This window comes from Agaricus bisporus (assembly GCF_000300575.1).
Source record: "Agaricus bisporus var. bisporus H97 unplaced genomic scaffold AGABI2scaffold_1, whole genome shotgun sequence".
Taxonomy (NCBI): domain Eukaryota; kingdom Fungi; phylum Basidiomycota; class Agaricomycetes; order Agaricales; family Agaricaceae; genus Agaricus; species Agaricus bisporus.
The window spans coordinates 104,075-129,864 of NW_006267344.1; the positions used below are offsets into that span (position 1 = coordinate 104,075).

Consider the following 25,790-nt stretch of genomic DNA (forward strand, 5'->3'; position numbering starts at 1 on the left):
TCACCTTCCTCCGAATACTACTAAGTTACTCCAAGTCTGGACAGTCGAAACAGGGGATCGAAGTTCCTTCATTAGGGGCGGCCGGACGATGTTCCAGCTTCGATCTCACCACTTGGGTGTCTAAAGGCGCTGCAGCCAAGGCCAAGGCGTATCTTGGCTGTTGGTTATCCGCCGACTATCCGACTTATCGACGAAATGACCCCTCACTGAGGTCGCCAGCACTCAATTGGCTTTTTGTTGCCATCTTTTCATTGTTAGTGCGTCAACTGTTCATCATGAGTTAACTTACCTGTTCAGTTGCCTTCTTAGGGACAATAATATCTGGGTTCCAATGGGGGACATTCCACCTAACTTCCAGGCACCTAGGTTTCCCTCCATCATGGCGGCGGCGGAGATACAGTTTTCGAACTTCCTCCGCACCTCGAGCGTTTATCCGCGCAGGCTTCTCTTTTCTAATTCTGAATCGTCATTATGGCGTCATGGATTCGCACCGCCATAACGACCTCAACGTCATCTTTACGAAATCTTTTTTGGTACTGTAATCTTGTTGAAATTCTAAGAAATGGAGCTCTTACAAGAACGCTACTAAACTTCACTACAGCTCAATCATTAACGTGTCTATCTTTACTGGTAAGACTTGATGGCACCATGCAGACATCGAACAAGAGAACGGGTTGAAAGTAGCAATCATAGAAGAAAGAAGAAAGGACAACAGATGATTGGTCGAATCGATCAGAACAGTAAACTTGACAAACTGCCGTGATGATCGTGTTTCCCTTCATTGAAATAGATCTGGGGAAATAAGGGTCCACGAATTCGAAGCAATTGTGGTAATAGTGGTACCGGTACGTAAAAGTGTCTTATTTTAATGAACGAAAGCCCCAGAATAAGTACTGTAGGAGTGGACCCTTCACGAAAGGGATGTTTATCACCAAATCACCACAACTGTTACTATTCTGACTTATCTCCGTTATCTTCACGTACAATATTAACATCTTCTTTCGCGAACTCGGTCAACCACGATTACCAAAAATCCCAACGCCTGAAACACCCGTTGGGATAGAATTCAAGTTCGTGGAACACACATCGGATATAAGTTCCCTGATGCTGGCGAGCGGTTAACAAACGTGGACCTGCAAAAGTCAGTCATGTGGGACATCGGGGCCAACGAAGAATGTCTGGCGGTTTTTCTGCGCACATCTATCTTTTCTCGTTAGTGTGAATGATACTCAGGGTTTGACTCTGACATCATAACACCTTCGCTACCTTTTGGAGTGCCAAATGAAATACAATTACCAAAATATTATAACTACAACGGTATTCCACTTTCTTCTTAGCTGGGTTTTACAGGTTGCGTTCCTTTTCGAGTTGTGCAAAATCCTACCTAATAGTGAATTTCCTGCCCGACAGTTGGATTTCGGGGGGCAATCATGTAGAAACAACGTGGCGTACCCTCGGTAACAGAAGGACTTCGGTATGATGCACTAAAGGCACGAGAAGACGATGGATATCTTTCCGTAAGTGCTCCTCGAAGAAGGTCCGAGACGGAGCGCGCTGAGATCTTGATTGTGAAGCCTACAAATAGATACCGTGGTGAAGTCACACCTACGTTATCAAGGCGAAGACGGAGGAAGCTGGAGGTAGTATAGCAAAATATAAGGGAATGAATGCTTTTGGCAGCCTTGGCCCGCACTCTTTTGATTGTAAAAAAAAATTATGATTGGAAGAGAGATATCTGCAAATTTGCACTCGCTTTTGAGATAGCCTGGCGCATTAGCTTGAGCATTGGCAGCATAGTGGAGCATGTGAACGTTCATAGTCATTCGCCAGGTATCAAGATTCAAATTTCAAATGTCATGCTTCTCTGGCCCTTCGCCGTTCGACAAGTTCGTTCCCGGTTTCACTGAACTTAGAATGTCATTGCTCATATAGCATCGGCAGCATTACTGACTCCGGCCACAATAGACGACGGGCGGTCGGTGATTTTTTTCTCGACGAACGTGCCGTTGTGTTTAAAACTACCCAAGTTTTGGGTGCCCAAAACGTTCTGGACGCCACATCGACAAGCAATGCGCCAGGCAGGTCGGAAACCAAGGCGGTCGATTGCTGAGCAGGGTATATAGAACTCACTCCTACATTGTGAGAAGAATGTCAATGTGTGCAGTGCGACGTGACCATACCGCCGATACGCCGGATGGCCCTATCGTTGCTGATATATACATATATAATGAACAAATCGTTACTGTGTGTTTGTCCACATCCAGGACAGTTTCAGAAAGCCAAACCATGAGATATAAGTATAATGTTACCTACCACTAGGTCATCTTACTATTCGAGCACGGGTCCATTATTCTTCCTAGGCCGTCCCATAAACAACTCTGCAAATCCCAGAAATCTCCTTCTCTTCTTTGGCTGAATCTTATCTGGCACACTCGAATGATGCTCTTGTCTTACCGCTTCATTGTTTGAAGCCGCATATCGATTTTCATGGTTGTTCGCTCCTGTCCTCGAAGGTGGATTGATCACGGGTGTAACCTCCTGGCGTAAGTCCTCTGTTTGATATGGTCTTTCCGCTTCGAGACTATACGCTGGAGGAGGCATTTCTACGGATAACTCGACTTCATGTACTGGTCTAACTATTTTCTCCGAAGGTCGAGCTGAAAGTCGATCCACTTGAGTTGTTGGCGACCGCACTACGGTTGGAGTCGATGTTGAAGTTACCGACGTAGATGCATTCTGGTTGGAGAGAGTTGAAACAGGATCATATGGCGCTCCAGATGATGATGGCCGTTTAGCTGAAGAGGAGGAGTTCGATGGATTTGAACTAGAAACACGTTCCAACTTCCTGGCCTCTGTGGAGCTACTGGGTTTAGCTGAAGAGGAGCGGTTCGATGGACTTGGACTGGGTACACGCTCCAACTTCCTGGCCTCTGTCAAGCTACTGGAAACACTTGGATGCGGTGTCGACACACTCTCTTGCTGCGCCGCTGTGTGGTGGACACCATGAGCACGAGTTTGGTCGACAGCACGGTGAGGGTAAGGAGTGGTGAGATTCTGATACGCTGAATTCGTTTGAGGTGAATGAGTTTCAGATGGGCCATGATGAATTGACAAATGAGATGCAGGTGAAGTGAACGTGCTTTCTTGCGGGGTATTTCGGGTTTGAGTAGGCGGCGATACAACCGGAGAGATGGGAGCAACCCGCGCATGGACGTTTTGTGAAACTGGAGACAGTGGTGTCTGCACTGATATTGGTGCGCGTACGGATGCTGACATTGGTGAAGGTACTTGAGGAGGTGTTGATGCACGAGCCATTGATGGTACAGGCATCTGCATCGTTGCTGGTGACGGTGCCCGTGGTGTATTGAACGAACCGGTGTTAACGGAGTGTTCAACCGGAGCACTTGATCTCGCTATTTCTGACGGCTCATTCCGATTCGACCAGTTCTGATTCATGACTGGACTGATAGGACTGGTCATGCCATAAGTGGTAGTCGATGGGACATGCGCTCGCGGGAAATGATTCACATCCGGAAAGTTAGACTGGTACATCGTCTGCTGAGAAACGAACGGCTGAGGGTGTCCCATAGGAGGATCGAAATGATGAGGTTCTGGAGGTGAATGCCAAGACGCTGCATAGTTGTTATTATATGGAGGCATATTAGCGTGCATTCGAGGGTGCGGGGTCATTTGATTCATTCCATCGTATTCTTGAAAACCCCCTGCAAATCTTAGTAGTAAGAATCGGACAGGATGCTCTATTGAGAAACTGTACCAAAATGATCTAGATGAACGCGAACATTATCTCCTTGTCCGATGACTGTCAACTGGCCACTACCAGCATTATCTATTCATTGGTAAGATCGTAGGAATACAACCAAGGATTCGCATTGGACATACTGATGATACTACTGCTGGAAGTATTCTGATAGGGTCCTTGGACATACGATACTGCATTGCCTTGCCCATTGACTTGGATAGAGTTATCATAGTGTTGTTGGTTTAGAGTGCCTCCCACTTCTTGGAAATTGCCGCCATTGATTCTGTGGTGATCAGCGTTAACAAAGAACGGCATGACGTATTAGACCTTAGGTCAGGAGCTGATTCAGGCGCTGGGGTTGCACGGTAATTTGTCGAGGTAAGGAAAGGGAGTCTGTATAGCGGACCAGAAGGGGCTTTTTATAGGGGGAAAGGATGCTGTACATTTATACTAAAGAGCTCCGATCCGAAGAGCAGATGACAAGAGAATGGTGCAATGCGTCCAAACTCAGAAGCCCCCGGGCTAATCTTGCCAAAAATGGCAACTGCCGAACCACAAAGGCATTGCTTTGAAGTTTGGAGGCCTTTTGAGAGAGCATTTGAACCACGAGTCCAGGCAAACCTGTTTAGAGTGATATCTGCTTGCTAATAAAGATTGAATGGCAACGGGCTTAACCTATCCGATCACTACGTTCCAATGGGCACGTTCGATAAGGTCACACAGGACCCCGGATAATCCCTATATATGTTGGATGCCAATCCGGACAATTTTTGGACTTTTTGGCCAGGAGGCCGGATGGCATTCTATGGCACACAGTGGCGCACTTCAAAGGCCGGGTGCAAGTCCGGAAAAAAACCCTAGACGTTTTACCCTTCAGCGTCAAGGAAAAAAACTACAGTAAATCAATGATTATGTCATTTTGATACCGCATGGATCGTAACGCACAAGTGACAAGTAAAATGATCAGCGATCCGAACACCTGAAGTGATAGATCTAGAAGAAGACCACGAGGGAGTCGCCTTGACAGTATTAAGGACCCACTTTGTTCTAGCACTCGCCACATTATGCTGTAAAGACCATCGTCTTCTGCGCAGCAAGGCTGAGCAGATGGGATCTTTGTGGGTCCGTGAGAAATTTCTGGAATATTCGTCCGCAGAATCCATGCGACACATAAGAAGTGCGTACACCCTCCTTAAAGATAAAGCGGAAGCTGAAGTCGAAGTCGACTATTTCCACTGAAGCAACCAAAGGTACGGACTTCGACATTTTCAATTCCTAAGCGTTAACTGGTCATTTGAATAAACCAGTGAGGCTGTGCTTGCTTCGCCTTCACCTGGCATTTGCAATTGGAAGCGTGCATGTCCAAAAAAATACATCGGCTTCTGGAAGGAACGATGAAGAAGATTCAGCCGCCAGCGCTTTAGATGATACAGCTGCCTCGTGTGTAACATGTTTTCTTACTATTACTTCTAGGCGCCTCCATGCTCAGGCGCCTCCACACTCGAGAAACTCCGCTATTAAATTCGCTGGTTTCACTGGACTCATATTAATCACCCGGAAGGAGATCGAACGATCTCATCCACAGCCTACCTGAAGTAGCTCGGTGCTTTCAGACAAGACCATAACCGTAATAGCCTGGGTTGTTTTTATCAGGGAAAGTCTTAACAACAGGTCAGGAGAGCGTAATCGTAAAATCAATGGGAATAACAGCCTTACTTTCTCTCTGTCGACAGCGGACAGCCTCAACGCTATGGCAACTTTTATAATAAACGCTCGGACTTGGCCACGGTTCGAAATACTTGGCAGCGTCTGGTACCATGGGCGCTCTTGTTCGAACACATCATGGCACTACTTTTTTGTTTCAAAAGGTAATGAGGTTCAAGATTCAAGATTCTAATGCACGTGATAAATTGGGGTTCATTTCCAAGTCTACCACTTTATTCAGTATTCCTACCATGCCCGCCACATTCCCGTCCACTCGTTTGACCGCAACATCACCGGCTAAACCTCTTTTTCCTGCGAAGAAATCGAAATCGAAGAAAAAGAAACGCCCTACTGAAGAGGAAAGATTCGCAGCCGGACAAGCCAAGCGTCTACTCAAGCGCGGAAAGAGATCTCAAAAATGGGAGATCCGTTACCAATTGGTCCTCTCCGCCGTAAGGTCTACCATCGCTATTCTTCAGAACTTTGGCTTGTCTTGCGCGGCGTTTGGTAGTCTTGCTTGCAAGCTTTATGGAGAATTTAGATTTCCCGAGGTGAGTTCGCTTACTGTATGCGTAGTCGTAAAATCGTTAATATTGATGCTGGTTTCATAGGATGTCAACTTACTTGTTCTCCAGCCTCCTCAGCAGGGTGACACGAACTCAAGCATACTCCCGCATACAGTTGAAGAAATCAAGAAATTAATCATTGATGTTGATCCCGTCCATTATTATTTCAAAACTCCCGGTGATCTATTTTATAGGGAAGAAGGTTACAGGACTGACTGCAGAGTCGATATCGTTTTACCCGGTACAATGCATCTTCCTAGCCTCCTCCCTCCCGAACCATCTGGCGGCGCCACCACAACCAATGCCGATACCGGTGATGGAGCCGCTTCCGCCACAGGCAGACAAATTATAACTATCTCCGGCATACCTGTCATACCATTCTGCCTCCTTCTCCTCCATAAACTCCAAGCTTGGTCGGATCGTTATTCCTCGAATGAACTTTCCAAACGACGTAAATCATCTCAAGATAAAGTTGACGTAAAGCGATTATTGAATATGTGGGAACACATAGAACCACTTCGATTGACACAGCCGTGGACGAATAAAGTACTTTTCAGTGAGGAGTTCCAGGAACTGACGAAGGAGAGGGTTAGAAAATATTGTAGCGCAATCCGTAAGAAAGCTGTCTGTGAGACTTGGAAATCGTTGGGATTTGAAGTTGATGACTTTAGGATTTGACACGGAAAACTGTAGCAATTTTTAGTTTTGTTCTCTTGTTGTATTGTTATATCGGTTTGGTAAAGGTTGTCGCGTACTTGGAAAAAAAGAAAAAAGACAAAGATAAGAAACCCGGTCAGGTGACGCGATTCCAAAAATAATGTTTTCAACGACTCACCGTTACCGCATTGCCCAAGTACTATCACACATTTTCGCCAGCACTATCTCATCCTCGGATTCAAATACCAGCCATAGAAATGTCTTCTTCTCAGAATGTGCGACGCGAAAATCCTTCAGCTCCAGGCGTTGTATCGCTCCCTGAACCAGCTGTTGGGAGCGGTACTACACCTGCTTCTACCACCGCGCCACCCAGGCAACAACACAAACCAGGAAATAAACTCGCTAAAAAGAAGAAAACGCCCAAGGCACCTATTTCTGAGGGGATCGATGCGACTTCTACGCGTGTTCCAGCCAAGAAGTCCGGGCGTACGGAAGAGGAGAAAAGAGCCAAACGTCTACTCAAACGAATGCAGAAAACCGAGAAAAAAGACTCTCGCGTCCAGCTGGTTTTCACTGCTGCTCATTCTACTGTTGCCATTCTTAAAAATCATGGCATTTCTTGTGTGATGTTCGGTAGTCTTGCTTGCAATCTCTATGGAGAGTTTCGGAATCCCAAAGTAAGTGGTTTGATTAGCTCGTCGTGTTCAATTTCTTATGAATTGTTATTTCAGGACGTTGACGTGCTCGTCCTCCACCCTCCAGCAGATTCGAAAGTTCCCCTATACTCAGATGAAGACCTCAAGAAACTTATTGCCGATGCAGATCCCGACCACTACTATCTCAAACTTCCACGCAATCCCGAAGCGCCGTACCGTATCCTATACTATCATGAAAAATCGCTCGATTGTAAGGTTGATATCCTCACCCCAGGCACAATGCACCTTCCCAATCTCTTACCTCCATCTTCATCTCCAAATGGCACGCCCGCTACGACGACAACCTCATCAACCAATCCGAGTCAAATTGTAACAATATCCGGTATACCCCTCGTACCCTTCTCCCTCCTCCTTCTCCATAAACTCCAAGGTTGGTCAGATCATCGTTCCGCTCCGGAACAATTCAAACGACATAAACAACATCAAGACGCCGCTGATATCCGAAAGTTGTTAGCCATGTCGAACCTGGTCAAACCATTACAACAAATTCGGCCATGGACAAACAATGAACTCTTTAGTCAGGAATTCCAGGTGTTAACGAGGGAGAGGGTGAAGGAATATTGCAAAGAGTTTCCGATGAGAGCTGAGTCTTGGAAACTATTAGGACTTGAGACTGAATAGACGATGACTTTTGTATTTTAGTCCCAATATGTCTATGTTCAGATACGTAAACGTAAAGCTGATAATGCAGAAACCAAAACTCTTATTATCCCCGTTCTCTTTGACCTTGGATAATTTTTGGCAACACTCTCTTCACCTGTGGGTTCTGGTCAGTGGTATAGACAAGGAGCCAAGCACTAGACATTTCGGGGCAAGGTAACAACCCGAACCAGCAAATATCAACTAATTCTTCGACTCGCACAAGCACGTTTACCACACCACACGAACACCTCGACATAGAACTTAGTTTTCCACATCACCATCTAGTCAACAAAGGAGCTATTTCCATCCTCAGAAATCTCCATCATCTGAAATCGTTCATCCAAGTCCTCATTCAACAAGTTCTATCACTCCATTGTTAAAAATCGTTCCGAAAGACCAATGCGAAAAGAAATGACATACCACTGCGTCAAGCCCAATCAGAAACCCAAACTCTTCGATCCGCTGTTCAGGGAGCATGTTCAAAATTTCGTCCGTCGTGGCTTTGCATGAGAGAATCGTAGCCGACATCTGATTCATCCCTTTCAACTTGGCCAAATCCTCTTCATCCTATCACCAAAACTTAAGTTAAAAAAAAGGTCAACTCCAATTTTCTTTCAACGCGACGAACCTGAGACGTTTCCAAATCCAACCATCCCCTCGGTTGCCACAGAACACCCCCACTTTCATCCCTCATCTCCGCCATCTCTCCAAAGTACCTCACAAACCTCGCAGCCTCCCTCGCATCATTCACAAACCCATACTCCACTTTACATCCCACCCTTTTCTTCCCACACGCCTCCCCAATAATAACATCCCTCCTCAATTTCCTAATCGCCTTCAAAATCGGTGGCGTATACGCAGAAATAACAGGACCATCCGATATTGTTGTTGTTGATGATTTGGCTGGTCGCAAAGCAATCGATTCGGGATATGCTTCAAGCAATACGAGTAAATGTTTGAAACGCCAAGAATGTTCCGATATTCGATGTACGAGTTGTTGACCACGACTCGGAAGAGTGAATAAAGAAGTCACGATAATCGCCGAATGCGGATCAACAATAAGGTCCACACCACCAAGACTAACACGTTCTGCTAAATCGACATTCCATTCCTGCGATCTAAGCAAACGAACTATCGCCTGTCGTTGCACAAAGTCCAGAGAGGCCATGTACCGATGAGAATGTTTCACTACATCCATATATTCTGGGAGAAATATCGTTGATGTATCCATGATTGTAGCAGCAATTTCATCAGAAATCGAGGAAGAGTGATTTGTCGGATCTGAACTAGGAGGAAGATCCGCAGGTATCGTAGCCGTATTAGTCGCACCGTAGTCTTTCGCTCGTAATCGCGTAAATTCAGCCAAACGAGAAATATGAGAATCCAGGTCCGTGCCAGAAAAGTCTTCACCGGTAAGCATAAAAGGAGCAGCAGAGTCCATAAAACCAGCATCAACGAGAGTATGGTCATGATCAAAAGGCGCGGCAATCGTTTCCGAAATATCAAAGTCGTTAGTAGCAGGCACAAGAGCATCCTCGATAGTCGACAACTTCCGAGGTTCAGACTAAGCAAAGCAGGTTAGGCCTAACGCGAAACAAATTCAAACCAACCTCACTGTCGGTGGCTCATTAAACATCCGCAAATCAATAATGTCTTCGAATTGAAGGATAGATGGCTCGTTAGCAAAGTCCGGAGGCTCGACTTGGAGCTCGGTGAAGGGTCGTCCTGAGTCCCAAAATTCGGTACCAACTGCCAGAGGTTGGCCCACTTCAGCATTTAGACATCCAGCAGACGGTGAGGCGCGTTGTGGTCTAGGATGTGGAGGTAAGCTTTGGCGAGACCTGCGAGGCACTGCGATGAATGGCCTCGATTCCTGTTGTAGCGTCTCCAGTAATTCGAGCGGTCCCTCATCCAAAAAAGCAAATCGAGATTCAGTAACAGGAACGCCCTCGAAGCAAGACATCTTGAGTAGCTCATCAACATCCTTTTTAACAGCAGAATCCAAACCAGGACCACAGACACCCGAAGCCTCTTGATGAGAAAGTGGAGAATCAACCATAAATGTCCTATGAAAGTAAAGTGAGGGTTTGGCATTTCAAGAAACTAGAAACTTATCGGACACCCATGAAAGTGAGAGCCTTAACGCCGGTAAACCCTTCAAATTCTTCTTTAACCTACGACGACCGTATAACTCGTCTCCATCCTGCGTCAAATCAGTAAGCTTTGCAGGAAGCGTGAACGACGCAGGACAAAGAGTGTTTGGCGAAGCAAGTTGAGGGACTGATTAATTAATCCCCATTGAAGTCAATGTCATGATATGCTGAAAAACACTTGGAGTCGAACCTTCCATAAGCATATCATTCTTCTCATCCGATTTGACTTGCATTATGATGTCAGTTAGATCTTGAGTTAGACCGAGACTTCGAATATCCATATTGAATGAATTCCAGTCGCTCAGGTCATAGTCACCTTCGATGGCATCAGTATCCATGGAAGCTTGGCCTAACATAGATTGAGGCGAGGGTGGACGACGCTCGGCTTCAATGTCATTCAACGGGCTAGCGGGTTTGATGTCCAGCATAGCAGGTAAAAACGTTCCTATTCTAAGCGCCGAATATGAAGAAGTGAAAAACTGGTAACAGGAAACGACCTACGTTTTTTCATACGACAAATGCGCCTTTTTTCCATATGTCCCTCTAATACGACGAGAACGTGGAATCTGTATTTCCTCTTCACGAGCAAGGTAAAGTGGAGATTAGCATTTTTGAGAGAGAAAGACGCATCAAAGGACAACATGCCCATCCCTTCATTCATCAGTCCGATCATTGGATCAGTAGCTGGAGAATCTTCTAAGAAAAGATGGTCGATTCTATCATCCTCTTGACTAGTGGTGGGTGTGGCGACGGAAATGGGCGACGAGACCCTGAGAGCATCTTTTTTTTTTTTTTGGTGAAATCAGTCAACGTCGAAAGATTGATGTAGCGAGGTTAACTAACGCCATCCTCCGACGATCTCCAGATTGCCTTGCAGAATACCAGCATAAGAGTCATCCGATCCCATCTGAACCTGCGGAAAGTTTTCAACTAGCCCCTTTCCTCTCTGTTCCAGCATTTCAGGACCAATTTGCGGTTTCCCATGACCAAAGTCCCGCGATCTCGGAAAGATGGGCGTAAACTCGGGTGAGGGAGGAGCAGGTAGCAATTCATCGTCATGCAGGAACGCATGTAGCGCAGAATTCCTGTTATCAAGTCGGGAACTGCGCATATTAGTGACGTCTTTGAACAAGGTAAGAATCTCCCCGATGCGTTCATGATCGACCTCCCACACGGTTTTACTAATCAAAGGTACATCAGAATGGGGAAGAAGAGGGAAGAAGAGGAAAATCATGCACAGCATCTGCTCGGATGAAATTTCAGGTTCTTGTACAGCCTCATCTCGGACAGATTCAATGCCGCCCCGAAGTAATAGCGCCCCCATGGTATTCGGTACGGAGCAGTGACGCGTCGATTGCGCGCGAAAAAGTCCAGTACAAACGGAGCGACGCGTAAGTATAGCCATGAACGGCTCGCGTAGATCCGGGAAACCGCCTGCGTGATGCATAGTTGGACGTGGTCATATCGTCAGTGAATCTAAGCCGAGCAATAAAATCCGCACAGGTATCATCGGCCATTATTTTTTCCGTCTTAAGGGGTTCCGAGCGCATTTGAGCATGTTGATTGAGTAGCTGCGTCGCCTCCACGGTTGTTCGGAATCCTTCGTCATAATGAGTGTGTTGTCGGATGTTGTGTATTCTGAAAAGCGCGTCCAATGGGTCGACGAGTATCGTGAAAGCCTTTGGATCTGCGAGGGAAACTTGTTTGAGGAAAAAAGGCTTGAGCTAGCGACAGAAAATTAGGGCAAATGCTCCAAGCGAGGGGCATGTGCTAACGAGGTTGTAGAGATCTCGAGTATACTCGTCGTGGTCTACTGTCAAGTGCGCTTTGGCATAATTGAACAGCAGCTGGTGGATGAGCTGCCGTATGTCGTCCTCCGACATGCTTGTGCTCGAACGGCGAAATGTCGTGGATGTGGCGGTGCACTTCGCCTCGGTCGCCTATAAATAAACAGATCTTAATCAGTTTCCAAATATATTGCAACTCAACGTTATATATGATCTTTCAGCGAATTGCACGTCTCGATGTCTTTGACAATGTGCTCGGACACAAAAGGCTGGGCAAAAAGCAGGAACGGGGGATCTCTGTCTCGTGAACGCGTGAATCATGGAGTTCGTCATTGTATATCGCACGGGGTTTAGGTATAGTACAAAATTTTCATAGTATCTAGAGAAAACGCAAGGAGGCTAAATATCTACGTCAATTGAAAAGAAACAAGTATAGAAAGCGCCTGTGGAATAAAAGACACGCATGCTTGGTAGTCCTAAGAATTCAAAGCGTCAATACACTGCCTTATGACAACAATTAATCAGACATACTTCAGGCGTCAATCCCAGGGGACTTCTTGTTTCCTCTTCAACCCGAGCCAGCAGCAGGAGCTGGAGGAGGGGGAGGGGGAGAAATGATACCGCCAACGACGGGCAAACCACCAACAGCGCTACCAAGACCGCCATTAAGAGCACCATTAAGAGCGCCATTGGCACTACCAGCAAGACTCCCAGTGCCAGTGCCACCAGCATTACCACCAAGAGTTCCACCAGCATTACCGCCAAGACTACCACCAAGGTCGGGCAAGCCTCCTCCACCGGCTGCCGGTGCTTGTGGCACAGGTGATGCCTCAACAAGGGCAATCATTGTGTAGATGATAGAAACAGCGAAGAGGGCGAGTTTCATGATGTTCGAGTTATGGGAAGGAATTACTCTCAAGTGAGTGATGAAGAAAGGAAACTGCGTGAATAGGCCTCTTTTATATGCGAAGGAGCTCTGTGATTTTAAACCCTGAAACATGCGAAATACTAGTTATTGAACTCTGTGGAGTAACGTAGTCCATATTGAACAAGTATTCAACGGATAATGGTGCACGTTGGACGGAGCGGAACGGCGATAGAGTGGCGAAAAGGGGAGGAGAATATGACAATAGATAATACTAGGAAATGAAAGTATGACCCAAGAATGTACTAGTCCTGACGTTGTTCGCATAAATCCAATTCACTGACCTTGGGCAAGTCTCCGAATATATGGCAATTCAGCGTCCCAATTGCAGCATGCACGCTATGCTAGACCATAAAGACTCTCGTCCTCGACCATCCATCCCACGGAAATATCGTTATCTAAATTCTTTGTGATATATGTCATAAACAGTCCCATCGATATAATTTCTTCCTACTCAAGTTCGGTAACGTTTCCAGGTAGGCCAGGAAATCAAAATAGAGTTTACAGACCTTCTTCAACACTGGACCTTGTCTAGACTTGCGATAGCAATCGACGAATTGTGCCAACGCAAGTGGACCGGGACCGATAAGAATTTGATGTGAACTGCTTCTGGAGGACATGCAGTTGATCGGCTGAGCTGACGGAAGGTATGAATGATCCACTCGTGGAACAAAATAGCGTAAGACCCAGGTCATCCCTACATACTTGAAGCCTTAGCATGGCAGGGCACTTGCTGCTAGCGTGCGTGGCGTTGGGCTAGAGAAAACATGACGCCTAAATGACAGAATCGGCCAGATCAGTAATTTAATCTCGGGAAAGTGGAGCTTTAGCAATATATATATGACCGGTTGTGCACAAGACCGCAGGCTTAGCTTACACCTAAGCACCAAAGCGGTAAATTATGTTCTCATACTACTTAACATACTCTTTTTCCAAACATAAAAAGCAGTACAAAATCATTTCTAAATGTTGAGCAATTGAAGAGTACAGCATTCCGCCCAATTTTGGGATTTTTGAACCACGAAAAACACCTGGAAAACCGGGTGAAAAAACTAGCAGAGTAGGATAAAATCGTTTCTACCTCGGGCACATTAGAAGATTGTAAGAAGACCGATGAATATTTGACACCTCATTCTCGAAAATATGTTTTCCTATATCAAAATCAAAAAACGCCATTGGCCACATTGCTGATTGTGGGGCCCAGTCTCGTATGTTACATAGATTTACTGGCTTTTTGGCGGGAGTTTGGAACCCTGATGCATAGTATCGAGGCCGCGGCATCTTCCCGTATAATTATAGGGCGGTGCCCACAATTTCATTGTACACATCTCAGAGTGTACAGATCGAATCGAGATAAACGGCGGAGCCGGCGGCGTGCAACGACGGTCACACAAGTCGGCAAATTCGAGTATGCTTTTGGTAGAAAAAAAAAAACAGCAGGGTATGATATGATGCCACCAAGAATCATACTCAGCATGCGACACCGAAAGTCTTCTATCAACGCGGTTGCAATATTATTGAGAATCTAAGCAAATGCAAGCACAGAAATCTAGAAAGCTATCAAAGAACCCTTTACGGTGAAAATTTCATGGAGCACGATGTATTCATTACAGAACGCCAGAAGGGCAAATCGGATTGAGAGCCGAGGTGGACAAAAGCAAAAATCGAATACGTGATGTTGTTTTGGTTTGAGGGCGACTGCATAGTTACAAGTCTTCTTCTTATTCAAACTGAGGCCACGCATTATGCATTATCGGACCGTTTCGAGTTCGGCAAACACTCCGCGATCGATTGTCGTTTCTGGAAGCCCGCTCCTGCCCGCTGAGCGCCCCCAGGTAGTCGGAAGTTCACAAAAAAATTCTTTGGAATGCCAACGAAAGGCGTCAGCCTCACTCATGGTCGGCTACTCAAGTAGGGGTAACGGGAAAGCACGGCTTCGAGTATAGTGAGACAGATATGGATGATTGATGGAAGCCTTACCAAATCTCCGGCAAGAAAGATCAGTTGGCCAGGATAACAATCGCCAAGTCATCATGTCGTGGAGAAGAACTCAACGTGGAGCTGGACAATGGAATGCGCCCACAAAATGTGTAAGGCAGAAATGATATTGATGTGCAGAGCTGACATGGCGGAAATTTTAGCCAAGGTCGAGGCGGATATCGGAGATAAGGCATCCATCGGCCAAGTTTGGTCTGTGTGAATCTGTGTGAGTACTCATATGTTCAAAACGACGACACGCAATGTATAGAACATTGTCAACAACTTAATGCATGCCGCCTGAGCCCGATCCAACATCGGTAGGGACAAAGCCGTCTTCGCCGGAGAGTGCACAAACTCAACCTTCCGTAGGCATAGCCTCAACATTCCGAGAGACGAAATTCTCAGCGCCGCCGGGTCGGAGAGGTAAATTCAATTCGCCATCAAGGGCCGCACACAGAGATCATAGGGAGAAACGCATGCTGCATGTAACATGGGTAGATGAACAGAATATGATCATAAAAGTGCAAATACAAAACTGCCTGTTTAGGCTGATGCCTTCTTGACGGCTTTTCTGACGACATCCCGTCTCTGTTTCTTCGCCAGCATGACTTTGAATCGGCCAAAGTCACTCAGTGACCTCCGCTTCTCCTTCATCACCCGTTTTTGCGCCCACGCAGACTTGTCCCATTTCTCTACAATACCCTCCTGTTCCACCAATTTTCTTACAATTCCGGTTCCTGCAGCACGGGGAAGTTTTGTGAGTTTTAGAGGGGTGAGAAGAAGGTGTTTGTAGGGGAAGGATTGGCGGGGAATACCACTCGTAGGACCATCGATGATTGCCTACGTGAATGTAAACTTCTATGCCAACAATAATGATATAGATTTATCTCACCCTATTGTGGTCGATAATCTCTGCAATGACGGCAATTTTTCCCGCAAGAGGACCGTCGTTCACGAGGACAACTACGAAGCGTCGTCAGCTAAGATCTGGAATGCCTCGAAAGTGGACGATACACACCTCGACCAACCTCGACAAAGCGCTTGAAATTTGATTCCTAGAGACAAGATAAACCTTTGTCAATTCAAAGATGCCTTCCGCTATTGTTTAGGTCGCATGCAGCTCAGCGATAAGCCAAACCCGTCATCTGGTGACCCAAACTCTCATCCAACTGATTTTTGCCCAAAGTTCCAACTGTGCGTAGCTGCATGCGACCTAGTCACTGTCTGAACAGAAATTCCGAACGTACTGGCATTAGGATGTCTTGACGGGGGCGCGCTGTTCTTGATGTCGACCAGGGTGGGCACGAATCAACACAACGTAGTAGCTGTTTGGCATTATTTGTGTCGGCAATTACCGTTCTCTTCCGCAACACCGGCCAGATTTCGACTGCGGAGGCAAGATAATGTTAAGGTGCCGTCTTCTTCACCATGTGGCCTCGCAGCCGGTCCTTCTTTGTCTGAGTACTATACGTCATTTATAGAAAGAACTTTGAAACCTGTATGGGGATACTTCGAAGCCAATTATGATTGACCTAGGACTCGTCCAGTTTATTCGTCCTTGAAGATATGTGGGATGCAAAGCTACCAATGTTGCATGCTCCACCCCAGAGGCAGTAGGGAGATATAAGGTATTCACAGTTATCAACGTCCGTAATGCAAGGTTGACGTGAGTAGCAGCCCACTTAAATCCACCAACAATAAATCGGCGCAAAAATCTGTGTTGTACAGGGGTTGCATCCAGGCGAAAGACACGTGGACATGCATCATGGTCTCAATGACCGTCTTGCCCGTGTTTCCCTTGTTGCCGTCGCGCAACCATTGAAATCAATCCGGAATTCGATTTTGTTCAAACTCTATTACAATATCATGACATCTTGATATCGATAGATTAATATAGGTGTGTTCGCTTTTAGAGGCTTGGCTCCTGCCTTGGCTCGCCTGGCTCACACTCTACGCAGCTCTACGCACGGTCTGCATCATTGAAGATAGATCTTGGACTGTCATCGGAGTATGCCGTACCATTTCCCCTGCAACGTTTCCTAATGCGGATTTCCTTCCTAATTTTCAGCTTCCTTTGTTGTGATGGAATGGACTCAAAGAGATAAGGAAAGTCGCAAGGAAGTTGAGTCTTACACGAAGACAACTAATTCGCCTTGTCATTGAGTTGCGGCCAGGCAACAAGTACAGGTCGAGGCATTTGGGCACGTCACAGTGTGACCCATTTCAGAAACCGTGAGACAAAGGATTCAATTGTCGTCTGAGCGGTCCTTACAATGTTTTCCGTCTGAGCGACCCTATGATCCAAGACACTATGGAAGGCTTCGCGTGTTTTTCACGATTTCCAATGGACATACAGCGACGTATATTCGAAGAGGCTTACGAGGATTCCGAACGTAGAGCCACACAAATCGCTCTTGTGTCTCGACAAGTCCAGTCGTGGTATGAGATTGCTAATTCTTTTGTCGCAAATCCCGTCTTGAATCTCCAAAACCAGGATTGAACCCCTCATGTACCAATGTATCTCCCTTAACCATCACACATATGTCACGAGTGTTGGACGACAGCTCCGCCAATTCTTCACGACATTCCGCCATGGCACCAAGCCCAAAGAGTTCTACACCAAATTTGTAACCCGAGTCTTCGTGGATGACCTCCAGAGCGGAAACTTCGCCGATGATTTTCTCCCGCTTTGCTTGAATCTGTCCAGCTTAGCTTGTTGGGTTGACTGCAGCCCACTTGATCTACCAGTACTCGAGTCTATACTCTCCCCGCATGCCCGTCCATCCTCAACTCTTCGCAGATTCTCTTTCTATTGGGAATCTCTACCTTCCAAATACCAATCCTTCCATCACCTCTTATATCAAAACCTCACCCACATCGACATTGACTTTGGACCAAAAGTTCCCTGGGAAGGACTTGCTTCCCTTGAAAATCTTTCGCACTTCCACCTAGACTGCATAGTCTCCTGTTCCAAACAGAAAACCTTGCAAGCAACGGCAATCCACCTCGATTCCATAGTTCACACCGTCCTCCCTCATCTCCCACCTTGTTTACGATGTTTTATCCTGTTAGCGCCATCCATGGTCATCACCCAATTTGTCATTCACAACGCGGAGAAGTCCGGCATAACACCCCAAATCTTTTCCAAACTCATTTCCGGAGATTATGATGATCGGATTGTCTTGGGTTCATCTGGAGGGTTACATCTCGTGTCACGGACCTCACCACCCGATTCTCTGGTTGAAGAATCACCTTTTCGCCATATCGTGTATGTGCCTTACGATCTGTGTGCTTGGACGTACCTGCCACCAGGCAAGACGGATTTCTGGATGGAAGCCGATGACATCATCCTAAATCGCAGACAAAATTTGATGGCCCAGTCGAAAGCTAGAGATTCCTCGATGAGATAATGGGCCGTTGATACCTTCTTTTTGTTCGTGTTTCATCTTCATAGAATTGTGCTACAGCTAACATGATTTGAAACGGAAGGTTCAGATGTCCCCAAAGCCGAAACCTTTCAAATCACGCTGACCCACGCGCGCTGCCTTTAGCGTCAGGGTTATGCTCATGATCCTCCAAATGTCGTCACCATCAATCGCTTGGGGCAGATTCAGTTCTCGACCGTATGCCGCTCATCGACATGGATTGAGTCATCTAAAATTGACTGAATGGTCCGTGGCTGATCCAGCGTTCGCCGGGCTTATATATCTTCTCTCCGATGGGGTTGATATCCCCATCAGAAGAACGACATCAACTCAGGTTGGTATATATGTGATAATATGATGCCGTATGTGATGCGCTGCCCGGCGTTAGGCGACTATCCGTAATGCTGTCCTCTCCGTCACCAACTATTACATTCTCATACCACTAAATTTACCATCTGCTGTCCAAAAAAAGAATGAATTGCGAGCGATTTCGGCGGCTTATCTACTTGTGGATAACCGTACTTCCATCACCGATGTCTAAAAGGCATATAAAACTCTCTTCCTCATGCAAGGGTAGAAAACATGAGCTGCATTCGTTTCGACCTCTGTCAGGTAGTGGTAGCCGCCGGCTGTATTCTAAGCGGATTATTCGTCTTTGACTGGATTTTTTCCATCCCATCTCGCTCTCTTCCTCTTCCTCCTGGTCCTAAGGGACATTGGTTTTTCGGTGTCAAAAAGCTGCTGCCGCGAAAAGAGCCATGGAAGGTCTATGCTTCTTGGGCTAAATTATATGCTGGTAAATGGAATATAATCATTTTTTTCATTTAATTCCATAGCTGATACAATGCCAGAACCCGTCATTTCATTCCGAGTCTTCAACCGACCAGTAATTGTCGTAAACGACCTCCAATCCATAACAGATTTATTACAACAAAGAGTTGGTAACACGTCTGATCGACCCGAACAATACATGTCCCACCATGTTTGTGGACGATCAAAGACAGTTTTCAATATTTCTTCCAGCGATCCCCGACACAAAATCTATCGAAGACTTCTTCAACAAGGCCTCGGTTTAAAATCAACAAAAACATATTGGCCCACATTACAAGAGGAGCTTGAAACACTTCTCAAAGGCCTTTCAGAATCTCCTCAAAATTACGTTCAACATATTCGAAGGTACGTTCCCTGTGAGATTAATTTACTCCTATAGCCTATCACCGACGAACGCGATAGAAATTTTGTTCGAGTCATCATGCGGGTCACATACGGCTATTCAATCGACAGTCTCGGTGATACTTTTGTTCGAGTTGCAGAGGAGACAGCCGCCATTACCGAAAAAACTATGGCTGCCGGTTCCTGGCTGGTTGATTATTATCCGATCGGTCAGTCCTCTATAACACTTTCCTCTCCGGTTAATAAACGCTCCCCTTGACAGTCCGACATCTTCCTTCGTTCTTCCCCGGCGGCGACTTCAAGCGAAAGGGAAGGGTATGGAGGGATCGGTTGGGTTACCTTTCCGATGTTCCGCACCAATGGGTCAAAAATCAAATGGTATGATTTCATTACCTCGGTATGTTTCAACGAGTCATACGTTTTTTTCTTAAGGCCTCCGGCAATTACTCCGATTCGTTCACTTCTTCACTCCTTGCCAAAGACGGCGTACCCGTCAGTTCAGAAGAAGAGGACATTATCCGATGGTGTGCGGGCGGACTGTATGTAGGAGCCTCTGACACGGTAAGACTCTACCAGAACCCTTATTTCCTTATGAATCACAATGCTCATCATCCGACGGCTTACTATTTCGGTCTCAGACGGTATCAGCCATTACATCTTTCATATTATTGATGGCTTCACATCCCGAAGCACAAAGCCGCGCTCAGGCCGAAATTGACGAGATCTGTGGGCGAGTTCAAACACCACAACCGGCGCAACTTGGATCCTTGACATACCTCCATGCTGTGTTGAAAGAAGTATTACGGTATGCACCGATTGGGAATCTTGGTACGGTAACTTTCTTTAGGATGAATTCAATGAGATTGATATGCCATTTGCCCATACGCATAGCTTTACCACATAGTGTGGTTGAAGATGATGAATATCGTGGTTATAGAATACCGAAAGGAGCAACTATCATGGGAAACGTGTGGTACGTTGACGACCCGTTTTCTATCTCCACTTCATTTTGTTATCCCTGTGTTGTAGGGCAATAATGCATGACCCATCAATTTTCCCGGATCCCGATGTATTCTCTCCGGAGCGCTTTTTGGAGGTATCACCACATGGCCAACAATCATCACCATCACAGCCTGATCCACGTCAATGGGCTTTCGGTTTCGGGCGACGAGCTTGTCCAGGTTAATCATATTTTTATCGCCCTCGTTTCTTGCCCCTCATGGTAATTTCCTACAGGGGTATACTTTGCTGAGACATCATTGCTTCTCGTGATGGCTGGAATCTTGTCCAAATTCAGTATCGGGTTACCACCTAAAGCGGCCGCTCCCAATATATCATTTACCACTGGTTTAGTGAGGTATATTGTTAATTTAATTTCTCATGTTTCAATTTATTCATTGACTTGGTTTCATGTAGCCACGTCGAGCCATTCGACATTTGCATAACGCCGCGCGCAGCAGCGTAATTTTTCTTTCATCAAGGATCAAAATATATTTCCATGGGACATCACGTCATCTTAATTATCCTTCACCCGGCCTTGCTTCAACAATCAATAAATGTTTAAATCGGATCCTATTTTAGACTAGATCCTATATATATATATACAGGCGAACTAATGACTTCTCATCGATCTACCTCCTTGGATTTATTCGAGTCAGGTCCTGGCCGTGTTTGGGAAGATGTGAGCAGATGAGGAGTACTGTAAGAGCGACCCCGATAGAACATTTATTTCGTAAGAGTGTATTGTTATTCTAAGTACCTGACGCGTGAGGATGAACTGATGATGATTAAGTTACAGGGTGAATGAGGGGAAAAAAATACAAATCAATGAGAGAATAATGCAAAGTTGCCATCCGGCCATGTTTCTAATCAAGTCCGAAGTCTTCGTCGACTAAATCCCAGTCATCTTCAGCTTCTTCATCAATCTTCTCTGATACCAATGTACCGTGTCCCGAGACGGTTTGTCCCCTACTAGTTCCCGCATAGGCCCGACCAGAGCGCGCAGGGGACGGTGCTGCAACCCGAGATAACCGTGCACGAGATGCTGGGTTAACGCTCGTGGCTTGTAAAAGCTGTGCAAAATCCAATGGGAATAGAACGGGAGTCGGCGCAGGCAGAAGCGGCGTTGCTTCATGTGACTTCCTAAATGATAAGGGAAGAGCTTCAATGTCCTGAATACAAAGAATCAAAGCAGAACAAACCTCCCGAGGTCTGAACTACAACAGACACTCCATAAATTACTTAAAACATCACCCACTTGGCTGAGTGGCACTTCCACGTTCTGTGTCCACGCCAGGTATGATACGTCATAGAGCAACATCGCCAAAGCGGTGGTAAATGATGACTCGGGTTGTTCAGGTGGCAATGACTCGATGTAAGATTCAGTGATTGAAGTATCTTTTGGTAAGCCCGTCACAGTCCGTTGAGTGCCGGAGGAGGACCTAGGTGACCGGCTATTCGAAGATGGCGATAAAGAGTTATGCGTCGAGACGACGGGCACGGACGACAAATGGAGAGGATGCTTCTTGTACCATCTGGTGACAAACGGTTCATTTCATTAGCTATATTTTCCAAAATACAGAATTAGAGGAATAGTACTTGGCCCAACCACCGCTTTCGCCGCCCTTGATGGCTCCGATGAAAGGCTGTCCAACCCCCAGCTTCTTCCCGCTCCAAGAAATCTCAAACGGTAATTTAATCCCGAGGTAAAAAGTAAGCAGTGATAGGAAATGGACGGTATGTGTGATCACCGCGTTGATGTGATCAGGAGGATATCCTACAGTATAAGAAAACCACGTTAACGGCGAATATGATGCTACAATAATGATGCAGCGGAAGAAACGGCGAAGGAGTGATGATAGATGTCATATAGGATGAGAAAATGAGATATAAATGTAGAACACCACAATTATGGGTTACAAGAAAAGAAAAGCATCAGCAGAAAGGCACTCACGTCGTATATCTCCGGGAACTGGTAAGATCAAATCTCCTATTGTCCACTCGCCTTTAGTCCCAGACTTGCCTCCAATAGGCGGTCTACCACCAACTTCGACAACATTGAAAACCTCCACTAACTCTTGAACTAGACCCGACCGGGCACGAGCGACAGTGGCCGAGAGGCTCGCGAGTTCTTGAGCTTCTCGTGAGGTGCCACTTGACTGAGCCACAGGGCGTGAAGGTTGGAGTTTGGCGGCCGAAAGGGTTCTGCGTCGAGATGCAAGAGACTCGCGAAGGGTTCGTAGTCGGTCTCGTTCTACATTAGTATGGTCAGTCTTAGATTCCTGATTTATAGTATGCTCAACATACTCTTGTCGTTGTCTCTCCTGAGTCTTGCAAGACCTTCAATCAGATCATCTACTTTCCTTTGATGCCTCGCGGCATGCGCACGGGGAGCTCGACTTCTATCTATGTGACCCAAAGCCCGAGCAGCCTGGGCGATCTGGTCGTCCCGGTCATCAGCAAAGTGTTGTATTTGATGACGAAAGTCTCTAAAGCTTTGACCGAGTCAGACGACCGGTATGAAGATTTTAGAAACATACTGCGTCCTTAAACAGCTTTCACAGAAGAATTGGCGGTGGGTTTGTTCGCATATCTTGCAGTCCATCATGCATCAATGTCGAGGTTCAGAGCAGAACCCATGTACGATTATGTAATAAATCCTTCGTAAGGGTCTCTCTGAACTTGATACCCGAATCCCTTGATTGCGCTGTTTTTCTTCCTCGGGTTTCAGGTGCAAATATTCCTCATGTACCTTGGTATAATAGCTAGCTCATCTTTCATTCTGTTCTGCTGACTTCTGAGCGTTCAGTATCACTTGCCATTAATTTATGCCATAATCTATTTCGTTACTTGCGTAAGTACTGGAGCTCATCTTGGCCGTTTCATAGCTCTCATTTGGCTCTAATCTATTGATAATGTTCTCCGCGAAACCCAATCGCTTTAGAATTGACGACTCGTGACGCGTCGGTAATAGCAGGGACAATTTGTGGCCCGAGATTAAAGCTAGCCGTTATCAATCGCCGACCGAAGGCGAGTGAATGTTCTTCTCAAAACTTCGCTAAAACTGCTAGATCATATTGGACTGGCGGCGTTATGAAATGGCTTTCCAAATTCCAATGGCCATTCTTGCCTGAATCCAGTGAATCATTGTGAGCGTTGACTAGGACTAGCAACGGCTGATCGATGATCGATGATCCGGTGACAGTCAGGGACGCCGGAGTGCCAAACAGTCAGTGCTTTGTATATACATAGCTCTCCATTAGAAAGGGTTCATTTTGACCACGCATGGCTCTTCAAGTCGACCCATTCATCTTCGACTGCCCGTCCCGAAGAAGTTCACCATGGCCATCTCTCAAGATGACTGCGAACCGCTACAGGATTAATGAAAAATCTCCACCGAAAGACGGATTGACCTTGATGTTTTTTCATTGTATTGGAAGCCGTATGTGCCAATTTTCTCTCATGTTGTGGTTAAGATTGCTACCTGAACTTTGAAACTATAGATAAAGAGGTGTGGGAACCTGTGATCTCACACATCTTACAGAGTCAGTCAGATAGCCGGAGCCAATACAAGGTTCGCGAAGCTTGGGCATTTGACTGGCCAACACACGGAGAGGCTGCGGTTATAAATCGACCATTACTACAAGAACGAACGGACTGCGTCTGTGAGTATCCTCACCTCGACCTCGACCTCGACCTCAGCCTTGTTCAATACTGTATCCGCAGCCGTGTATGATTGGGTGCCAGGCATTGTTTCATTCGTTCGCTCGGAACATGTACATGGACATCGTCTTGTCCTTTGTGGCCATTCCGCTGGTGCAAGCACAGCGTACGCCATTTGCCTTTCCATTAAACCGCCAAATTTTCAACCCACGGCAGAGTCCACACCGCAGCAGAATTCTACCCCGACCTCTCGTCTATTGGTATTACCAGTCTGATTCTCGTAGAACCCATGATGGTATCCCGCGAGGTCTTCAACTCTCAATTCGAAGATAGAATGGACCAGATGGAATTTGCTATCTCCTCTACCTCTGCCAAGAGAGATCATTGGGAGTCACGGTCAGACGCATTACAATACTTCCAAAAACGGTTTCCATGGAGTATGTGGGATCCCAAGAGCTTAATGTTATACGTCGTATGCATGTTTTGCACTTTCTGGAAAGTTGACATCACTGATGGAAATCATTTTGCTAATCAGGAACACGGTCTATATCAGCTCGAGAACGGTATGGTAGCTCTCAAATGTGACAAGAAACGAGAAGCAGAATCGTTTCCCGACGTTGACCCTTCCTTTGAGGGTATCTTGAGGGTAGGAGAATTATGTCACACTTTACCTGTTCATGCAATCTGGGGAACTCGGAATGACCTCGTGTGAGCCCTTCGCCTTGACTAAGGAAAATGAATGAAAGGGCTTATCGGCATTCAAGGCCTGACTTTATTAAGGAGTCACTCAATGATACATCTCAAGGACGTCGGATGGCATCTGTTACAAAGGTGGAAGACTGTGGGCATATGGCACGTAACACATTCGTTTTCACTTAACGCTATCGATAACATCTTATGGCATAGATCATCCAGGAGCAGCCATCAGGGCTTGCACTAGCTATACACGATATTCTGAACACTATGCCTTCTGCATCCGGCGAGCGATCCCGGATGTAAATTTATTTCTGTTCTAAGATTCGTAATGATGTCATGATGGGAACCTTGATACTAGTCTTCCCCGTCCGTCTTCTGTCGGACATGCGTTCACACGTCAATAAGCGTTCTGGTCTTCCACTCCCGGGCCCCCGGTCCCTCATCGATATCTTTGGCACGCAAGACGAATATTCAATACGGTAATGGTGGATAGCCGAGAAGGTGAACCAATGAGATTGGGGCTACCTTTGCTTCTACGGACCACGTGAAACCACATGAACACATTGACATTCCAACTGAGATACTCACGCAGAATCTGAAGTTTTCGGGCAAAACATATGGGCCGGACTGCCAGATTAGAAAACCGCACTAACATCAACCTCGTTGTACGCCAGCAAGTTTCGCTGAAGCCAAAGGTCAGGATCTCTGACACAAATAAACATCCATTACGCATCTGAAGACCGTCAGAATTGTTAGGTTTTTGACTTTCAGAAGCCTTCCATTTTCAATATGGGAGCCAATGTCATGAGACTCCATCCAGATGACGCTTTACTTTGGCTACTGTCTCACAGGTAGCATGAGTTCTTCCCAGAGTGACACAGAGCCCTGCACCAAACGGAATAGTCGCTGAACACCGGTGCGTTAATTCGAGAGGTAGCTTAATA

General features: G+C 46.2%; 11 protein-coding genes across 11 annotated transcripts; 5 read left to right on the top strand and 6 right to left on the bottom strand.

Moving 5' to 3' along the window:
• Nucleotides 1-1,911: 1,911 nt before the first annotated feature.
• AGABI2DRAFT_189160 (hypothetical protein) lies at nucleotides 1,912-4,162 on the bottom strand. Its single transcript, XM_006453733.1, has 4 exons — nucleotides 3,901-4,162; nucleotides 3,776-3,847; nucleotides 2,314-3,722; nucleotides 1,912-2,252 (listed from the first exon to the last, which is right to left on the bottom strand). The coding sequence occupies exons 1-3, from the start codon at nucleotides 4,073-4,075 to the stop codon at nucleotides 2,329-2,331; spliced, it is 1,641 nt and encodes a 546-aa protein (XP_006453796.1). The 5' UTR covers nucleotides 4,076-4,162; the 3' UTR covers nucleotides 1,912-2,252; nucleotides 2,314-2,328.
• A 1,543-nt stretch (nucleotides 4,163-5,705) lies between these two features.
• On the top strand, nucleotides 5,706-6,434 carry AGABI2DRAFT_181840 (hypothetical protein; the record flags this gene model as incomplete). The annotated part of the gene is made up of 2 exons (XM_006453734.1): nucleotides 5,706-6,015; nucleotides 6,076-6,434. Coding segments are annotated over exons 1-2 (657 nt in total), but the record flags the coding sequence as incomplete, so codon positions are not given.
• Nucleotides 6,435-6,856: 422 nt separating this feature from the next.
• AGABI2DRAFT_132565 (hypothetical protein) lies at nucleotides 6,857-7,150 on the top strand (the record flags this gene model as incomplete). Its single annotated transcript, XM_006453735.1, has 1 exon — nucleotides 6,857-7,150. A coding segment is annotated over exon 1 (176 nt), but the record flags the coding sequence as incomplete, so codon positions are not given.
• A 64-nt stretch (nucleotides 7,151-7,214) lies between these two features.
• On the top strand, nucleotides 7,215-8,024 carry AGABI2DRAFT_61842 (hypothetical protein; the record flags this gene model as incomplete). Its single annotated transcript, XM_006453736.1, has 2 exons — nucleotides 7,215-7,364; nucleotides 7,419-8,024. The coding sequence occupies 2 exons, from the start codon at nucleotides 7,215-7,217 to the stop codon at nucleotides 8,022-8,024; spliced, it is 756 nt and encodes a 251-aa protein (XP_006453799.1).
• Nucleotides 8,025-8,326: 302 nt separating this feature from the next.
• AGABI2DRAFT_139979 (hypothetical protein) lies at nucleotides 8,327-12,081 on the bottom strand (the record flags this gene model as incomplete). Its single annotated transcript, XM_006453737.1, has 10 exons — nucleotides 8,327-8,371; nucleotides 8,466-8,612; nucleotides 8,674-9,609; nucleotides 9,661-10,111; nucleotides 10,220-10,325; nucleotides 10,389-10,648; nucleotides 10,700-10,775; nucleotides 11,042-11,632; nucleotides 11,700-11,922; nucleotides 11,974-12,081. The coding sequence occupies 10 exons, from the start codon at nucleotides 12,079-12,081 to the stop codon at nucleotides 8,327-8,329; spliced, it is 2,943 nt and encodes a 980-aa protein (XP_006453800.1).
• Nucleotides 12,082-12,288: 207 nt separating this feature from the next.
• Nucleotides 12,289-12,902, bottom strand: AGABI2DRAFT_189163 (hypothetical protein). The gene is made up of 2 exons (XM_006453738.1): nucleotides 12,517-12,902; nucleotides 12,289-12,461 (listed from the first exon to the last, which is right to left on the bottom strand). The coding sequence occupies exon 1, from the start codon at nucleotides 12,869-12,871 to the stop codon at nucleotides 12,554-12,556; it is 318 nt and encodes a 105-aa protein (XP_006453801.1). The 5' UTR covers nucleotides 12,872-12,902; the 3' UTR covers nucleotides 12,289-12,461; nucleotides 12,517-12,553.
• A 2,233-nt stretch (nucleotides 12,903-15,135) lies between these two features.
• Nucleotides 15,136-16,209, bottom strand: AGABI2DRAFT_189164 (hypothetical protein). The gene is made up of 4 exons (XM_006453739.1): nucleotides 16,138-16,209; nucleotides 15,909-15,945; nucleotides 15,783-15,853; nucleotides 15,136-15,730 (listed from the first exon to the last, which is right to left on the bottom strand). Exons 1-4 carry the CDS (start codon nucleotides 16,141-16,143, stop codon nucleotides 15,434-15,436), a joined length of 411 nt encoding a protein of 136 aa, XP_006453802.1. The 5' UTR covers nucleotides 16,144-16,209; the 3' UTR covers nucleotides 15,136-15,433.
• An 842-nt stretch (nucleotides 16,210-17,051) lies between these two features.
• On the bottom strand, nucleotides 17,052-17,884 carry AGABI2DRAFT_132568 (hypothetical protein). Its single transcript, XM_006453740.1, has 2 exons — nucleotides 17,385-17,884; nucleotides 17,052-17,329 (listed from the first exon to the last, which is right to left on the bottom strand). Exons 1-2 carry the CDS (start codon nucleotides 17,482-17,484, stop codon nucleotides 17,223-17,225), a joined length of 207 nt encoding a protein of 68 aa, XP_006453803.1. The 5' UTR covers nucleotides 17,485-17,884; the 3' UTR covers nucleotides 17,052-17,222.
• A 1,013-nt stretch (nucleotides 17,885-18,897) lies between these two features.
• Nucleotides 18,898-21,115, top strand: AGABI2DRAFT_196347 (hypothetical protein; the record flags this gene model as incomplete). Its single annotated transcript, XM_006453741.1, has 8 exons — nucleotides 18,898-19,111; nucleotides 19,167-19,491; nucleotides 19,549-19,697; nucleotides 19,751-19,866; nucleotides 19,921-20,049; nucleotides 20,127-20,461; nucleotides 20,518-20,669; nucleotides 20,725-21,115. The coding sequence occupies 8 exons, from the start codon at nucleotides 18,898-18,900 to the stop codon at nucleotides 20,931-20,933; spliced, it is 1,629 nt and encodes a 542-aa protein (XP_006453804.1). The 3' UTR covers nucleotides 20,934-21,115.
• A 106-nt stretch (nucleotides 21,116-21,221) lies between these two features.
• On the bottom strand, nucleotides 21,222-23,109 carry AGABI2DRAFT_175592 (hypothetical protein). Its single transcript, XM_006453742.1, has 6 exons — nucleotides 23,028-23,109; nucleotides 22,795-22,982; nucleotides 22,442-22,741; nucleotides 22,087-22,264; nucleotides 21,690-22,022; nucleotides 21,222-21,630 (listed from the first exon to the last, which is right to left on the bottom strand). Exons 1-6 carry the CDS (start codon nucleotides 23,093-23,095, stop codon nucleotides 21,354-21,356), a joined length of 1,344 nt encoding a protein of 447 aa, XP_006453805.1. The 5' UTR covers nucleotides 23,096-23,109; the 3' UTR covers nucleotides 21,222-21,353.
• Nucleotides 23,110-23,798: 689 nt separating this feature from the next.
• Nucleotides 23,799-25,215, top strand: AGABI2DRAFT_189168 (hypothetical protein). The gene is made up of 7 exons (XM_006453743.1): nucleotides 23,799-23,929; nucleotides 23,991-24,152; nucleotides 24,214-24,316; nucleotides 24,367-24,622; nucleotides 24,686-24,858; nucleotides 24,915-25,002; nucleotides 25,057-25,215. The coding sequence occupies exons 1-7, from the start codon at nucleotides 23,845-23,847 to the stop codon at nucleotides 25,147-25,149; spliced, it is 960 nt and encodes a 319-aa protein (XP_006453806.1). The 5' UTR covers nucleotides 23,799-23,844; the 3' UTR covers nucleotides 25,150-25,215.
• Nucleotides 25,216-25,790: the final 575 nt, after the last annotated feature.

Coding starts and splice junctions, on each gene's coding strand:
- AGABI2DRAFT_189160 (XM_006453733.1), bottom strand. CDS start 4,075: ATGCCGTTCTTTGTTAACGCTGATCACCACAGAATCAATGGCGGCAAT. Junction 3,848..3,900: donor TTCCAGCAGTAGTATCATCA/GTATGTCCAATG, acceptor ACCAATGAATAG/ATAATGCTGGTAGTGGCCAG. Junction 3,723..3,775: donor CGTTCATCTAGATCATTTTG/GTACAGTTTCTC, acceptor TAAGATTTGCAG/GGGGTTTTCAAGAATACGAT.
- AGABI2DRAFT_189163 (XM_006453738.1), bottom strand. CDS start 12,871: ATGAAACTCGCCCTCTTCGCTGTTTCTATCATCTACACAATGATTGCC.
- AGABI2DRAFT_189164 (XM_006453739.1), bottom strand. Junction 15,854..15,908: donor CTTTGTCGAGGTTGGTCGAG/GTGTGTATCGTC, acceptor GACGCTTCGTAG/TTGTCCTCGTGAACGACGGT. Junction 15,731..15,782: donor AGATTATCGACCACAATAGG/GTGAGATAAATC, acceptor ACATTCACGTAG/GCAATCATCGATGGTCCTAC.
- AGABI2DRAFT_132568 (XM_006453740.1), bottom strand. CDS start 17,484: ATGGCGGAATGTCGTGAAGAATTGGCGGAGCTGTCGTCCAACACTCGT. Junction 17,330..17,384: donor GGTACATGAGGGGTTCAATC/CTGGTTTTGGAG, acceptor GCAATCTCATAC/CACGACTGGACTTGTCGAGA.
- AGABI2DRAFT_175592 (XM_006453742.1), bottom strand. CDS start 23,095: ATGATGGACTGCAAGATATGCGAACAAACCCACCGCCAATTCTTCTGT. Junction 22,742..22,794: donor CAGGAGAGACAACGACAAGA/GTATGTTGAGCA, acceptor ATACTAATGTAG/AACGAGACCGACTACGAACC. Junction 22,265..22,441: donor AGTTCCCGGAGATATACGAC/GTGAGTGCCTTT, acceptor CTTATACTGTAG/GATATCCTCCTGATCACATC.
- AGABI2DRAFT_189168 (XM_006453743.1), top strand. CDS start 23,845: ATGACTGCGAACCGCTACAGGATTAATGAAAAATCTCCACCGAAAGAC. Junction 24,153..24,213: donor AGAACGAACGGACTGCGTCT/GTGAGTATCCTC, acceptor CTGTATCCGCAG/CCGTGTATGATTGGGTGCCA. Junction 25,003..25,056: donor TGGAAGACTGTGGGCATATG/GCACGTAACACA, acceptor CTTATGGCATAG/ATCATCCAGGAGCAGCCATC.